Below are 16,514 nucleotides of genomic sequence, written 5' to 3' on the forward strand. Positions count from 1 at the left end.
ACGCACAAGACAACCCACGCTGAGATAAAACCCAGCGCAAACCGCCACACACACACCACCACGTCCGCCTCCGCCTTCAGCGGCATGTTCCCCAAGCGCAGTGCGCTCCCCGGGACACCGGCCACGCGAGCCGGCCCACGGCAGAGGGCCCTCCACGGCCACGCACGCCACCCCTCCTTCAACATGCACAGCACGCCGGCTAGTTTCCTTTCTCCATACACGCAGCTTTAAGTCCCGTTTTATTCTGAAAGGAATTAATGGGCGTTAAAACTTAAGCCACGGAGAGCAGAGCGAGGAACGAGGCAGCTGGGGGTGACAGCTAAGCGGCCTTCTGCCAAATGGGAAGGGCTCCTGCCACCCCAGCTGTGAAACTCCAGAGTGAGTGTCCGGTTCAGAGCCCAGAACGCGAACCTTTTCCATTCAAAACCAACCAACGACCAGAAACCAAACCGGACCCCCAGCCCCACTAGTTCCGTCCTTCCTCCTGCGGCCCGGCTGCCGCTCTCGGTGCCTCCCGCCAACACAACTCCTTCGGCCGCCACCGGCGCTCTCTTCTCGGCCCGGCCCGGCTGGCCGGCCGGCACCCGTGAGTGAGAGACGCGGGCTGTGCCCCATGAGCCACAGCCCTGGCCGGGCGTCGGACGCCTTACCGAAAGGACAGTCGTGAAGAGAAAGCCGCCCGAGCCGTCACAACACGGCACGGGCAGGGTGGCGACCACAGCCCCCCGCACCCCCGGCCCCTGCCGGGATGGGGCGCGGCCGTCCGCAGGCCGAGACCCACCTGTCGTAGATCTCCGAGCCCTCCTCCAGGCCGGGCAGCAGGCCGAGGAGGAAGGCCTGCAGGCTGGGCAGGAGCAGCTTCTGCAGCGGCAGGAAGTACTTCTCGTACAGGCCCAGCAGCACGGGCCTCACCGACATGGCCGCGTGCGCCAGGAGGGGGAAGAGCCCGCAGCTGTGGGGGAGAAGGGGGGAGGGAGGGGTGGGGTGAGTGAGACACACACTCAGGGGTCCTAGGGGTGCGCAGCCAGATGGCCACCTGCACTGGAGATGGATGTAGCCCTGACCGGGTGGCTCAGTCAGTTGGAGCGTCATCCTGTAGACTGAAGGGTTGCGGGTTCGATCCCCAGTCACGGCCCACACCCAGGTCGCAGGTTCGATCCCTGGTCAGGGCACATGCCCGGGTCGTGGGTTCCATCCCCGGTCAGGGCGCGTATGGGAGGCAACTAACTGAAGTTTCTCTCTCACGTATGTTTCATTCTCCCTCCCTGCCTTCTCCTCTCTCTGGAAGCAATGAAAAAATGTCCTTGGGTGAGGACAAAAATAATAACAATAAAACATAAATAAATAAACTGGAGACGTCGATGCCTGCCTGTCTTGACATGACCCCGTGTGCTGCCAGCAAACAGCAGGCCCCCCCATGGCATGCACACTACACCCCTTGCACACCACACCCCTTGCACACTACACCCCTTGCACACTACACCCCTAACGGGCTGTCTGAGAGGGTGTGTGGGAGGCCGTCCCCCTGCGTGAGCCCCGCCCTCTGAATCCCCCCAGCCTGCCCTCCCCCGGTCTTGGGGACTGGGGCTGGGGTTCCCTGGATAATAAAGGGGGCCCCGGAGAAACCGTCGTACCTGTACAGGAACAAGTCCTTGGCCAGCCATCTGGTCCCCACAATTTTAAAGATGACCTCGTAGGTCTCCAGGGCTTTCAGGTGCACGCCGCTGGGCAGAGCGGGGTGCAGGCACTGCGCCAGTCTCTTGCTGATGACGCGTCGCCGTGGCAACAGGGAATACTTCAGGTTACTCTGAAGCGCCTGGAAAGCAAGAGGAGGAACCCGTGAGGGGGAAGGTGGTGGTGGGGATGGTGACGGTGGGAGACAGTGGCTGGCTGCCGTGGCTGCGAGAGACGAGGCGGGACGGGAGGGCAGAGGGACGGCACGGGGTGGGGGGCCTGGGGGGCACAAGCCAGACTCCAGGACGAGGTGCCACGGACACCCCCACACTGCTGGGCGCGAGACTCGAGGGCAAGGGAAAACTGTCTCCCCCAAAGTGACTGTCACCATCGGGCCAGCTGCTCAGCCGCCCGGGCACTGTGCATCGAGGGGAGGCGGGGGCGTGTGCTTCTGTCTGGGGCAGCCCCAGTCCGCACCGATCAGGCACCCCGCAGACCGCGTGGAGGGGGGACCTCCCGCCCCGTGGAGGAGACCCTGCACACCCTGGCAGCCCCTGGCTGCTGCCCGGGGAGGGGAAGAGGCCTGAACCGCCTGTCACAGCCAGGAGGCTCCGAGCGGGGGGTGACCCAGAGAAGACCGGTGGGGACACCTCCAGGCGGTGACTCCTGGAATTTCACCAGTCGGGTCCGCAGCTGAAACACAGGACCCTGTCGGCGCCAGGGCTGTGTGTCCCCAAGCAGGACACCGGCCGTGTCTCAAGCATCCCTGGCGACGTGCCGGCCGGGAGTGGGAGGGGCCAGTGCCGATCCTCCGGGCCGGATGCCACGGCTGGGCGGGGCCTCGTGACTCAGTCTTGTCACACCGAGTGTCTGTCACGACGGTGGACGTAAGTCACCAAATATTTACCGAAGGCCCTCAGGGCGAAGTCCACACTTCCTAAAGAAGCCACGCAGAGGCCTCCGCAGCACGACTCCAGCCCGCTCCCCTCACATCCTGTGACGACACAGACCCACCCGGGGCCTGGCCGCCGTCCTTCCCGGGAGGGGAAGCCTGCTGACTTTGCTCCCCCCTCGGGGGCAGGACGGCCGCCGGCCACGTCTGGTTTCCCCTCGGCTGGTCCCCTCGGCTGGGCGCCACCGCACCCCTGTCCCTGGCCACAGTGCTGTCCTCACCCTCGCCTGCCTGCCCGACCGTCCGACCTAGGGGCAGGCCCCTTGGGGACAGGCCCCTTGGGGCAGGCCCGGGTCCCTCCCGGAGTCCTCAGCCCTCCGTGCCCGCAACACGGCGGGCTGCCTGGAGGAAGTCACAGGCACAGGCGACGCCAGTGCACTCCATCCGAGGGTCAGAGGCACCGGCCCCTGGACCATCTGGTCTCGGGGCACGGCAACTGTGTTTTTATAAACAGACAAAAGGATCCGCCTCCAAAATAAACACTGAGACTGTGTAGGAGGTAAAGGGAAGAGGAGGAAAAGAGTATTTTTCATCAGAAGCCTGGGGTCTCACTGAACTCTCACATTTAAAAAAAAAAACCCACATTAAAAAAATAAACTGGAGGTCATCAGGAAATACCTTAAAACACTATCGTATGAGAGTCTAACATCTTCAAACAAAGGTAAAGCCAACAAGATATTTAAATGCACTTGTGTCCAAAAAGACCCCCAACAGCAACAACCGAGGGAGGAGGGGACCGGCACCCACGTGGCAGCGGAGCGCGAGGACGGGCGGACCCCGGGGGCGGCGGGCAGAGGGGAGAGCAACCGGGAAGCGCCGAGGAAATGCGGTTTCGTGGGGGCGTTTTCACACCCGCAGAAGAACAGGCAGGAGAGCCGTGTCCCCGTCTCCGACGGGATGCACCCCGGCCAGTCCTGTGGACGCGGCGCTTAGGAAGCACCTCCCGCGGCACGGCCGGCCGGGCACTGGTCCCCAGTCCCTGGCACTCTCCGTAGTAATTCGGGAGCGGCAGAGACACGTGCGGTGCTTCGTCGGGACGGAGCTACCACTGGTGGAGCCACCCCCAGGTCGCACCTCTACTGGGTGTGCTCTCGGGCCCCCCGAGGTGCAAACGATGTGGCGGTCACCTGTCTGGGACTCGCAGGCGTCTGGTTCCCTCCGGCCCACGCCCTTCCCGTTCCTCTGCCCTCCTGCAGTTAGACGGGGCGAGCGGACCCACCTGGCCAGCGAGATGGCGGGACCGCACACGTGCCACTTCTGGCACCGGCCCTGGGAGTGATGCTTCGTGGGAGAGTTTCTGAAGGGACACTCGGGGCCCTGGCCAGTGAGGCTCGGTGGGTTGAGCGTCATCCCACAGAGCAGAAGGCCGTGGGTTCGAGTCCCGGTCAGGGCACACACCTGGGTTCCGGGTTCGGTCCCTGGTCAGGGCGAGTACAGGAGGCAACCTCTCCCTCCTGTGCGATCGATGTTTCTCTCCCTCTCTCCCTCCCTCCCCCCTCTCTAAAATCCATGAGCATGTCCTTGGGTGAGGAGTGAAAAGAGAGAGACAGACAGACAGACAGACAGACTTTGTGAGTTGTAAGACTGGAGGCTAGTATCACCAGGTGAAAACGCTTTCCATGTGTAGGGCTCAAAGCACTTCCGGGAACAGGACTCCCCCAGACGGAGCTCCTGCTCCCCAGGGTGACAGTTCACGCAGGAATGGGGTTTCGGGCGGGCCCCAGTGAAAGCACCCCTTCTGTGGCAGCAGCATCTCATAAACACGCCTGCCTGCATGAACCGCAGCCCGCCCCGTGGTCCACTGGACACGGTGCTCTCTTCCCACCACCCTCTCCTCTGCGCTGAAGCTCGGGCGCCAGACCACCGGGGAGGAACCAGCCGGCTGCGCCTGGTCAGCGGGAAAGGACGCCACGAGCCCCCTCGCTGGCTCCCCCGTGTCTGCCTGTGTGAGACCTTTCCTTCATCCCCGCAGACGGCGAGCCCACAGCCTTGGGGGAACATCTTATTTTCAGGGCAAACTTCAAAGAGCATGTGTTAACCGTGTGACTCGTTCCCTCCCTCCGGCGGCCAGGAGTCCCGAGCTCGGTGGGCTGGTTCAGCCACGCAGCTTCTCTGGGAGCCGCTCGACCTGTGAGCGGTCAGCTCACGTGGCTGGGTTGGGGGACCATGGTGGCCAGCGTGGCCGGGCCCCCGCTGGGCTCCCACAGACGGTAGGAGACTGGAGGGGTGCTGCTGCACCCCCTCCAAAAGGTGGGGTCGAGCCTGCCGCCCACGGCTGCTGCTGCTGCTGCTGCTTTTGGAACAGAAAATGTTCTCTTCAGGGCAGCCCAGGCCGGGGAGGCTCCACAACGGAGTGTGAGGCCCTCACGTAGGACGCCCCAGGGTTCCCTCCAGAATGGACACACTTGGCTTGTTTATCCAGCTACCGCGTGATCCAGCCGCCCCGCTGGAACACGGGATCCGCACGCTCACGTCGTTCACTGTCAGCACCAACCGCAGCAGCCGAACCGGCCGGAAGCCACCCCGGGGACCACTGACGGGGGACGGGCCAACAAGATGCAGTCCACGTGACGCGACGTGACTCGGCCTGGGAAAGGAGGGACGTTCTGACGCCCGCGGCAACAGGGCTGAGCCCCGAAGACAGTGTCCTGAGGAGGCCAGCCCCACAAGGACAGATGCTGTGTGAGGTCCCGAGAGCAGTCAGATTCACAGACGCGGAAAGCGAAATCGTGGGTGCCGGGGGGGGGGGCGGGGGCAGGGGCCCGGGCCTCGTGCGCCTCGGGTACGGAGGCTCCGCCTGGGAAGATGAAGACATTCCGGAGGCGGGCGGCGGGGTGTGGGCACAGGGCACAGCGACGGGACTGCCTGCCGCAGAACTGTGCTCCCAGACACGGGGCGGGCGTCTCACGGCCGCCGCCAGGGAAGAGAGAAGAATCGAGCGCTGTGCTCGCAGGTGAGCTGCAGGAGCCCCCAGCTCGTGAGCGGTGGTCACGCGCTGGGCTGCACTGGAGACTCTCCCCAGACCCGGGGAGTGGGGGGGACACAGAACTCCTTTCGGCAAGTTCTGAAGGGGCCCAGGGGCTCGGTCTGGCCTCTGCCGAGGGTGCATTTTAACCCTTCATCAGCAGGACAGCCGCCCCGAGCGGAGTGCCGCCTCCCGGTGCCCGAAAGCCCCGGGTTCCCCCGCATCCCCCCACCAGGTGTTCAAGAGCGGCCAGTGTGGGAGCCCACAAGTGTCACCACCCACCCCCCTCCAGCCTCCACCCTGGGCTCTGCTGTGGGAGGACCCTTCTCCAGGGGGGAAAAGCGCCGAGAACAGGTCCAGCGGAGTTCCATTGTTTGGGTGGTTTTTCAGGAAACCAGACACTCAGAGGGACTGGCCACTGAATAAAAACGATGTATACTTAAAAAAAAAAAAGACATGATGCTCTTGTACAACTACAGAAGAAACACCTCAGGGAACAAGTGGACTGGGAAGGAGAAAATGGCCGTGTTTTCAAAACCACTTTTGAAAGGGCTGAACAAGAAAGGAGAAACTGTGATTAAACGGGAAATTAAACTTCCTCATTTATTTTACTCAGGCGTTATGTTATTTTAAAGGAGTTTCTTGAGCTATAATTAAGACACGGTTGCAATATTTTTCATCCCATTGTATTCACGGGCTCAGCAGGGGGACCTTCAAACGAAATAATAAAATACACAATAAAAGCTTGCAAAGGAAGGTTTGGGCCGCATCCCAGCGTTGTTGCTAAGACCAGGAAGTGTCTTGTTGGCTCCGCCCAGACAGCGTCTCCCCATGGGACCCCCCACGCCCGGCCTCTCCCAGACTCTCGGGTGGCTCGGGAGGGGTCCCCTAAGGAACATGGTTCAAAACCCCAAAAGGGTGGACCATGGCCTCAAAAAGTAACTTATTACCCTTCAAATGATTCAAAAACTGATTCAGTAAATTTTACACTATGTACATTTTACCTAAAAGGGTTACGATGACACATTTTTTGTGTATTTTATCACAATTAAAATTTTTTAAAAAGGCAGTTTTGCAATATGGGTGGGAAACACTCTCTTCGAGTTTCAAATGTCGAGGCCTGTAAAATAACAGTTTAAATGTTTCCTTCCCCGTGCCTACGCAGAGCGCCGGGCAGGGCGGAGGTGCGGAGTTGGGGCTGCGGGACCTCGTCCACCTGTCTGTGAACAAAGTCGCTGTTTGAGGAAGTGGCAGCGCGAACCGTCGCCAAGTCTCTGCCAGGAGCCGCCAGCAGCACGCTCCCGGGGAGAATGGAAACAGAGCAGACTCTGAGTAACACCAGGGCTGGCCGGGACTTCCCACACCAAAGCACGCCAGGCGCTGATGGCAGGCGGAGGGTCACGCCCTACCTGAACCGCGATGGCTCAGCCGCCTGGCCTGCTTCGGAGGGTGGGGGGTGGGGGATGGAGAGGCAGGCGCGGTGGTGGTGGTGGGGGGGCAGGGCTGGGTTTCACAGGCGGCCACTGAGCTCAGCTCCTGCTTAACAGGGAACCAACACCTGCTCCACTCCTCTGCAAACAAAGGGCTTCCTTCTCAAAAATGTCACCGACTGAAATGTCACCGCACCACATGCAGGGCACCGGACCAGTCAGTCAGCTCTCAACACGGTCACGACAGCCTTGTCCCGAGATGCCAGCCAGCAGTAAGGCTGCCAGCAGAGAGCTCTGGCTGACTCCACCTTCCGCCGTCGGTTGGATGCACTGGAATGCATTTCTTTTTCTTTTAAAGTTTTCCTTATTTCTTTTGAATGAGCTTTACCTTGTTGTTGCCGTGGATATTAACTTGCACTTTTTTTCTGGGCAAACACCAGGCCACGGGGGGAGTCAGACCCCGGGTTGAGCACCCCCACCGGCGGGAGGCCTGGCAGAGCGCGCAGAAAGGGGGCAGGCGCGGCTCCTCCAGCCGGCGTGGAGGCAGCGAGCTCGGCAGTGGCCCAGCGCAGAGGGCGCTCACTAGCCCCCACCCCCACCCCCACCCCGGAGGAACAGCCCTGCTGCGGGCCTGGCGGTTGCACAGGCTCATTTACAGGGACGCACGGAGGGGCGCTCTGCTGGCCCCACGCACGGGAGAGAGTGTCCAGAACGGCCCCGGCAGGCGACACAAGGAGGGGCGTGGGCTGCGGACCAGGGCCTGAGTGGGCAGCGCCGCCACCCACTCGTCAGCCAGCGGCCGTGTGGGTTAGACTAAAAAGGAGCTGAATGGAGCCGAGTTCCCTTCCGGCTCCACGTCCCCAGTGGGTGGCAGCCGACAGCGGACACGTGGGGGGCGGTGCACACACGGGCACACAGGCAGGAGTTCCGGCCCGTCTCTCCCTTGCGATGACCCGGTACGATGACCCGGGGACCCAGGTCACGCCGTCTCGCGTCGCTGTGCCCCTTCTGAACGTGTTACAACACGCAGACGGTAGACGCTGCTCTCCCTCACCGACACCCACGTTCCTGGTCTTGCCACGCAGCAAGGTTAGGTGGCTGGCTGTCTCGCTCTCCACGTCCCCAGACTTACCTTTTGTCCATTTCTGACCTCGGCGTGGCTGCTCAGTGGTCATGCACACCCTCACCCCCGACCCCGTGGGGGCCTCGCAGGGGCCCTGGCTCGGCCGAAACTCTGCGCCTCGTGCTGGGCGGCCTCAGACCCGTCTGAGCCAGCGGCTGCATCAGTAAAGGGAGTCAAATGGCAGTGACTCTGGAGGGTCACAGACTTAAAAAACAAGGGGTGACAAGCATGTAACAGGTCCCCACTACAGGGAACCACTCTTTTTTGTGGGGGGGGGGGCGCCTGGCTCAGAAATGATGGAACACGGCGAGAAGGGGTCAAGGCAACTGAGTTCTACAGTCAAGCACATGACAATGAACTTGAGGCACGAACACACACACTTCAGAACACACTCTAAACCCCGAAACACATGATGCAGAGAAACTCAAACACTTACACATTTATAATCACAAACCAGAGATCCAATAAAGATCATCGTGCCACGAAGCTACTAAATGATGCAGTGCATGAAACTTTGTGATTTTTTCTGCTTTTGCTTCAACAAATTGTAACTCCCGTGCAAGTGATATATTTAACAAGCCAACCAAAGCCTACTATTTTGGACACCAACTTGTTAGACTCAGAGCCAGAAGAGGAGAAAGAAATCCCGGGGACGGATTCTCATTACAAATCTCTAACGGTCTCCAAAACTCCTCCACAGAACTGCACATTCCTGCGAGCTCACGCCCAGGAGAACAGAGCTGGCTCAATGAGACGGAGCCTCATCCCTTCCCGGGCGGAGCAGCCTCCTCCAGAGAGCCCCGGGCGGCCCCTCCTCCTCTGGATGGATCCTCAGCCCCTCAGCCACTCAGTTCTGAGTGGCTGCTGGAGCTTGGGCCGCGTCTTCCAGGGGCGCTCGGGCTCGGCCAGCCCAGGGGCTCAGGCCCCCGACCGTGACCGGCGTCGGTTCGGTCTCACGCGGAGAGGTGAGAACGCGCCTCTCCAGCCTGCACGCCACCTGCTCGATCTGATCTGCGTCTGACCTGTGCTCTGGGCCCCCGGCCCCCAGCACAAGCTGTCCGCACAGAAGCGGGCGCCCCAGTCTCAGGGCTGGGGGCAAGGGGCCGCTGACAGGGCACACGGGAACAGTGACCGCGGCGACAAAGCCGGGCTCCCTGCAGACGGGCTCCAGCCCCAAGCCGGCTCTTCTCTCCGACACCAGCCGCTGGGAGACTGCTCGGGACGCCGAGGACCAGGAGGCGGACTGTGCGGCTGGCATGAAGCAGGAGCCGGGAGAACACGACCTCCCAAGAAAGACAGCGAAGGCTCCGCACTCAGGGTGGAGACAGAGAACCCTCCGCGGTCTCTCTGGAGAAGCCCGACGCCAGCCAGGACCACGCCGTGCGGACGGCGAGGGCACAGGCCGGCACGGGACACCCTGCGCCTTTTAAGGACGCGCAGACTCCTCTACCGTCAGGGAACCAGTGCGCCCGCATCTGCTCTCAGGGGTGACGGGCTCCTCGGGCGCAGGGCGGTGCAGGGGCGCCAGCTCGGTTACAAAGCTTCCAGCTGTGAAGAATGGGCCGTCCGACTACACGGGTCTGAGTGAAGAAATGTGTCACTCACAACCAGAAGTCCAGAGCGGGGCCACCTGGCCATGTCTCCGGATGTTCCAATGGGGAGGGGGCAGCGCCTAGTGGGCAGAGGCCAGGACGCTGATGAATGCCCTCTTGCGCATGGGCGGTACCCCCCGCCCCCGGTCACAGACGTCCCCTGTGCAGAGGCCGAGCAGCCCTGGTCTACAGCAGCCCCAAACTCAGAAGTGGTGACCCTGAACTTGAACCCATGTGCTCTGCTTCCTAGCTCAGTGTTCCTTCCTCTGGGTCGCACCTGCCAGGTGCTGGGAGAGTCAGGCTTGCGTACACTCGTCACCAGAAACACGAGGGGAGGGTACCAGGTGAGGCAGGACTGTGTTCTTGGAAAAAAGTGACTCAGTGATTTCCAGACGGGTCAGGTCCCGAAATGGACGGCATAGTACGCTTCTTGCTATACGGAGATAAGAAGTTATTAGGGTTAATAAACGAGCAATAAACTGGCCCCTGATGAGACAGGCACCCGAGGAAGCCTGCAGGGTTGAGATAATGGCGACGCATGAGAGGCACGCCCACTAAAACAGGCACACGCTGGGCGGGGGCGGGGACCGCGCACCCCAGGCACCCCAGGCATGCTGCCCTTCCCCGGGAAGGGGTGTAGCAGGGCACGGCTTCCTCCTGTGAAGACGGCCGTGGACTTCACACGTGCCATCGAGGCCTCCGCGTCCCTCCCTCTGCCCGTGGAAGGGGTGGCAGCAGAGAGTGGAGCTGCCTGCAAAGCCACGTGGCAGAGAGGGCGGAGTCCCCGGCGTGGGCCCGCGCGGGGGCCGCACGGGAGAGTGCTGCCCCGCCCGGACCACCGTGTGGGACGGACACGAGAGCGAGACATCAACTTCGGGCTCAGCGGTGGCACCGAAGGCCTGGGCTTCTGAGGGCATCATCCCTATGTAAACTGCTCCAGGAAATGCGAGCGACGTGAGACACACACACAGACCCGGTGCTGGTTGACGGCATGCCTGTCCGCCTGAAGAACTCGGGGCAATCAGCTGGGAAACCTGGGGGGGAGCTCACACAGGCGGCCAGTTGCCAGATTCCATAAACGGACGGCTTCCCACATGCCGGCAGCCAGTTGCAACGTACACCCCCATTCGAAACAGCACAAATACACGCACAGAGCATCTAACGCATTTTAGAAGCAGGAAGGGCTTATGTAAGAAGAACAACCAAATCCTTAGGGACGTGAGCAAACACTTCTTAATCAATGAAGAGAACTCCCACAATTCTCTGTGGGAGGGCCCAGCTGCATAACAATGGCACTGCTCCCCAAAATACTCTGTTCTTGTTACCTAATGCCGCTCAACCCCCGAAAGAGTCTGGGGCTTTACAAGTGGTTCCAAAGTTAGTCTGGGAGAAAACAAGCTGGGGAGGTAGGAAGATTCCGACCCAGATGAGGGTTCGACCCGGTTCAGAGCCTGGCCCTGCCCGGGAAAGCTGGCAGGAAGCACAGCCGCTTCCGCACTGGCTCCGGCACCAACGCAGACACGCCAGCGGGTCACAGTGAAGTCCACACACAGGCTCACGTGCCCAAGGGTCCCCCTCGATGACCAAGGACGCAGGAACTCCCCCTCTGGCAACATACGTCGACCAAACCTCCACGTGGGGAAAATGTTCGTGAGCGCTCCATTCAGAGCTATGAAAACCTGGAAGTAAACCAGTCCAACAGTAAAGAGCTTCCAGATCTCGTCCACTCACACACGTGTGTGTGACACACGCACACACACACGACGGAGAGAGCCGTGGTCGCACTGCTCTGTCTGCCCTTCCTGCCCCCCTCGTCTGCCGTGAGCACGGACTCTGTTGTCAGCCCACTTCGCCGGGGACACCGCAAGGGGGCGTCACTACACTGCTGGGTGCTGGCCCACTGCCCCGCCCCCCAGAAGGGTCGCCACCGATCTTTTGCAGTTACCCACAACGAAACAGTGAAGATTCACATGGTACCTTTGGGTTGTACCCCTACAGGGCTAAAATATAGACTTACTGCAATCACAGACTCACACTAGTCACTAGTCACTTGGGAAAAGCAGAAGCCGCCAGAGGCGATGGCGACACCCCGGCCGGCTGAAACAGAGAGACCGCCCACGCCGGCCGGCGCTGCCGACGGTGCTGGTGCGCGGAGGGGGGGGGGGGGGAGGTCAGCGAGTGTCCCCGCGGGACACAGCCCAACGCCTGCCTGGCGACAGGGGAGGGATAAACACTCGGAGTCCCTCCCCGGAGCCCCGCTCAGCAGCAGAAAGAGGCGCAGTGTCGGCGCGCAGGCCTCGGACGACTCCGAGACCGGCTCTGCGGTGAGAGAGGCGGAGGGAACACCCCGCGGGATGCCGTTCCCGTAAAACTTGGAGAACGCGCACTGATCTCTGGCCACGGGAGGCAGCGCAGCGGTTGCCCGGGGACCGGGCAGGGAGGGCGGAGGGGGCGACGAGGGGCACCCGGACGCTTCTCGGGGTGACGGACACACGTCCCCTGTCTTCACGTGGGGACGGTGTCACAGGGAAAGACAGGTCCAAACCCAGCGAGTTACACTCTTTACCTCTGTGCGGAGAGCTCACTGTACGTCAATAGAGCTCCAAACTAAAACGGCCGTTTTACAAAGATCAATAAAAAGAAATGTCTACATTTGGCTCACATGCATGTGAGCAGTAGTCTGTCTGGGTGGCAATAGTAACTTTGGACTTCAGACCGGGGGCTTGAACGACATTTATTTCTCAGGGTTCTGGAGGCCGGAAGTCCACGGTCAAGGTGCTGGCTGACAGAGGGGCGTCCTCCCGCTGGGCCCTTGCACGCAGGAGCGACTGGCCTGTCTCTCCCTCTCCTAAGGCCGTGGTCCTATCAGATGAGGGCCGCACCCTTGCGACCTCGTTTAACCTCGCTGCCTACTGTGTGCGGGACAGGGTCACGCTGGGGGCTGGCGCGTCAGCACAGGAGTTTAGGGGGGCACTCAATTCGGTCCACAGCACCTTCCTTGCCATGGCCTCACGTGGCGTTTCTGGCTTCATAACTTTCTTGACAAAACTTACAAAATGAAAGTGGACCACAAAGTCCCTTCCCTTATCCGTAAGCTCAGACCTGCTGGACGTTTCTGTCATTCGATTCCCGGAGAAACAATTCATCTGTCCCCGTCCATGTCCACCCGTCCAGCAGACCTGACGGGGCACAGAGGGCCCTGGAGCTATGGTCTCAATGTCTGTGTCCCCTGGTGTGATGGGCTTGGGGGTGGGGCCGCTGGGGGCGGGGGGAGGTCATGAGGGTGGAGCCCCCGTGAACAGGACGAGTGTCCTTGTGAGAGAGACCCCAGAGGGGGGACACAGAGTCTCTGACCCAGGAGGCGGGATCTCACCAGACACGGAGCCTGCCGACACCTTCACCTGGGACTTGCAGCCTCCAGAACGGTGACCGAGTCACCCAGTGACCTTCTGTGAAGTCCCCCGTCTGAGGCGCTGTGTCATGGCAGCCGTGCAAACTCACACAGACCCCGCACGCGGGACACTTTGTCTGGACCAATTCTACTGAACAGATGGAGCAGTGGATGGTGCTCGGGTGGAAACCAGGGTCCGGTTCAGACTCACGGAGGTTTGGGGGAGACGGAGTAGTGCTGGAGCCGACCTGCGGAGGGCCGGTCTCCCGCCTCTTGCCCCGGTGCCACAGCGCCAGTCTGAAGGGCGCACTGGGTGGCGGGGCGGGGGGGCCTGCTGTGAAAAGGAAGAGTCTGCAATGAAGCTGAAACAGGACGCCCAGGACCTCCCGTGTCCTGAGCTGTGCCTGCCACCTGCTCTCTGGTCACGTGTGAGACCTGAACAGAGGCAGCAGGAAAGGGGGTGCATTCAGGAGCCTGAACGCTGTTCTCTGTAAGGGAGCTTCGGCGAGAAGGTTTTCAGATGCGCAAAGCCGGCCCGCTCATGCCGTCCTTCACTGCCGCAGCCACGGTCCCAGCCCAGGGGCCACACGGCCCGAAGCACTGGGGGTCTGAAGACACTTCGCGCATGTGCGAGGGCGTGGCTGGAAGTTCAGATGTGCAACTGAGCAGATACGACCCTCCTCGTGCGGCCACGCCTGAAAACTGTTAGAGGCAAACTCTTCTCTAACACAGGAAAAGTCTAGGAAGGACACGGAAAGTTTAGCAAGTTTTAAAAGTGACATAATCAGGGTCTGTACTCAGTCGGACGAACCAAGACCTCTCGGGACTCAGCGTTGTGTTGGATGACCTGAAATCGCCTGCTTGAAAGAGAAGCATCTTGACGTAACCTTTGCAGCCTACAATATCTTTTCCTTTTGCGTTGTAAAGGTAGTTCACTTAGTTCATCACTAATTTACTCACGGAATTTCTGTGTACCTGCCTGAGGCCAAGAAATCTAACCGTCACCAAAGCCTTAAAAAATCATTTATTTGCCTCGACGCCCACCGGGTGGCCTTGAACGCAGAGGTGGTCCCCAGCGCTGATGGAGGCGTGCTCCCTGTAGCAGCTTCTCAAACCTCGCCCCCGCTGCCCCGCCCCCCCCAGGGGCTCCCGTCACGGGTATGCCAGCAGTCACCAGGCTCAACGCCCTCCTGGCACCTCCAGGGCTCCCCTCCCTCCCACCACAAGCCCGTGATGGGCCCTGGCTGCCTCTCCTCCCTCACGTCCCGTCACCTGTCCGCCCAGCCCCCCCTCCCCCACTGCACCTTGGACGTGAGCCCACGCCCCAGATGGTCTCCCAGCCAGTTCGCCGGCTTGCGCGCTGCATCCGGCCCTCGGCTCAGGTGTCACGTCATCGGAGAGCCCTCCTTCCTCGCTCCCCCACTTCCCCGGTTTGCCCCTCCCCTCAGCACTCAGCACCTGGCATCACACCTGTACTTGTCGTCTGTCTCCTGCCACCTGCCACCAAGCCGCACGCTCCCTCACGGCGGGAACTCGGCGTTCGCTGCTGCCGCCCCGGCACCCAGGTGTCCCTGTCTCGGCTCTCCCACCATGGCGCTCTGCCGGGCCTGCTGCCACAGAGCGCCGCCCGGCAAACACGACCACCAAAATGTACGGCCTCACGGTCTGGAGGCCGCACGTGCGAGGTCAAGGAGCGGGGCAGGGCTGGTTCCTCCTGAGGCTGCGAGGGAGGGCCTGCTCCCGGCGGCTGCTCTGGCTTCCGGCCGTCAGCTGCCACTGGCTGTTCCCTGATCTATGATGGCATCACCCCGATCTCCGAGTCACCCTCACGCGGCACCCTCCCCACGTGCTTGGCCGAATCCGGGTTTCCCCTTTTTACAAGGACACCAGTCACACGGGCGCAGGAGCCACCCTAAGGGACCCCACTTTGACGTGGTCACCTCGGCAAAGACCCGACCTCCGGATGAGGTCCCGCTGGAGGGGCAGGCGGGTAGGGCTTGGGCCTTTTAATTTTTTTTTCTGCATGTAATTCAACCCATAAAAATCTCAGCCACATGACACTGGGCAAGCCAACCTTCAGAGGTGAGATGGGGCTGATAAGGGCACCTCCCTCAGTTGGATAAAGACCCCAGCGCCCTGGCAGCGAAGAGGTGCACCCCGCCCCCCGCCGTGAGCCACGCAGGCCTGACGTGACATGAGCGCACGGGCTGGGCTCCGCGGCCGGGCAGCCAGGGTCGGACCCCCATGCCGCCTGCTGGCCGTGACCGCCCACCAGGTGCTCAGTCTGAGGCCAGTCTCCAGGCGGGTGGGACGGGCGACACAGCGGTGCGCGTCAGGTCCCGAGCACACAGTGTGCTCTCTGCGAATGCCGCCCCTCTCGGGCAGGGCTGAGGGAGGGGCCAGGTCACCCTCACCCCACCGATGTCGTGCCTATTCTTCAAGGGGGCTGCTCCCGGTCACTCCCGGTCACAGCACCAGGACCAGGGGTGCGAGCCAGCAGGACACTGGAGGGGGGCTACACAGCGTCAGGTACCAGCTACAGCAAAAGGTTGTCTTTTTAAACGTTTATCTGCCACGACTCCTATCCAAAGGCGTCCGAGCACCTACCAGACGCCTCACACTAACCTGTCCCCGTGTGATGCCTGGTCTCCAGTCCTCCCTCCCTTGGGGCCGCGCCTCCAGCCTCCTGAAATCCTGGGCGAAAACCTGGGAGTTGCACTTGACTCCTCTCCCTCACATCTCACACCTGACCCACGAGCACACCTTGTCACCGACAGCTGCGCAGCGTAAGGCTACTACGCCCTGACCCAAAGCACCGCCCCTCACCGCAGCAGCTCCTGGACCAGAATGCCCGCCCTCTCTGCCTCGCCTGGCCCCTCCCGCTGCCACCCCAGCAGGGCAGCAGCGTGAAAGGCTTCTAGCTCAAAGGCTTCTAGCTCACTGCTGCAAGGGAAGCCGGGCCAGGCTCCTCTGCTCGGCCCGCCCTGGGGCTCCCCGCGGACTCAGTGGCCGCTGTCAGCCTCTCGTTTTCAAGGACCCACGGGATGGGGAGCCTTCCCTGCCCCTTGCCTCTGTGGCCCTGTCTCCTGCGCTCTCCCCTCCCTTCGCCTGCTTCGGGACCTCGCTGGCCTCAGACTCACGGGACCCTCTGAACCTGGTCGCGTGGCGCCCTCTCAGCAAGGCCTTCCTTGATGACCCCGTTCGGTACTGCACCGTCCCCCCAGCACTTGCTGTCCCTCCCTTCTTTTCTGTGCCCGCAACGCTCACCTAGCCACGACCCCAGCTTCCCCCAGTCCCCACCAGAACGTGGGCAGGGTCTTGGTGGTTTTGTTCTCTGCTGTTCCCTGATACCTGGGACGGGACTGGCCTGTTGGAAGCGCTCGAATG

The 16,514-nt window shown here is 61.6% G+C and overlaps 1 protein-coding gene across 5 annotated transcripts in view; it reads right to left on the reverse strand.

The window, feature by feature from the left end:
- Positions 1-16,514, reverse strand: part of DOP1B (DOP1 leucine zipper like protein B) — a 79,448-nt gene that overhangs the window by 55,752 nt on the left and 7,182 nt on the right. For all 5 annotated transcript variants that reach the window (XR_006787403.1, XM_045852449.1, XM_045852446.1 and 2 more), the window contains exons 3-4: positions 1,635-1,816; positions 782-952 (exon numbers count right to left, since the gene is read on the reverse strand). Coding sequence is in view for 4 of the 5 variants with exons in the window: in XM_045852449.1 (XP_045708405.1) it covers positions 782-952; positions 1,635-1,816 (353 nt within the window). In the remaining variant the exon portion in view is untranslated. The remainder of the gene's footprint in view (positions 1-781; positions 953-1,634; positions 1,817-16,514) is intronic.

Source organism: Phyllostomus hastatus, unplaced genomic scaffold (genome assembly GCF_019186645.2).
Source record: "Phyllostomus hastatus isolate PE091 unplaced genomic scaffold, TTU_PhHast_1.1 phas_contig_948, whole genome shotgun sequence".
Taxonomy (NCBI): domain Eukaryota; kingdom Metazoa; phylum Chordata; class Mammalia; order Chiroptera; family Phyllostomidae; genus Phyllostomus; species Phyllostomus hastatus.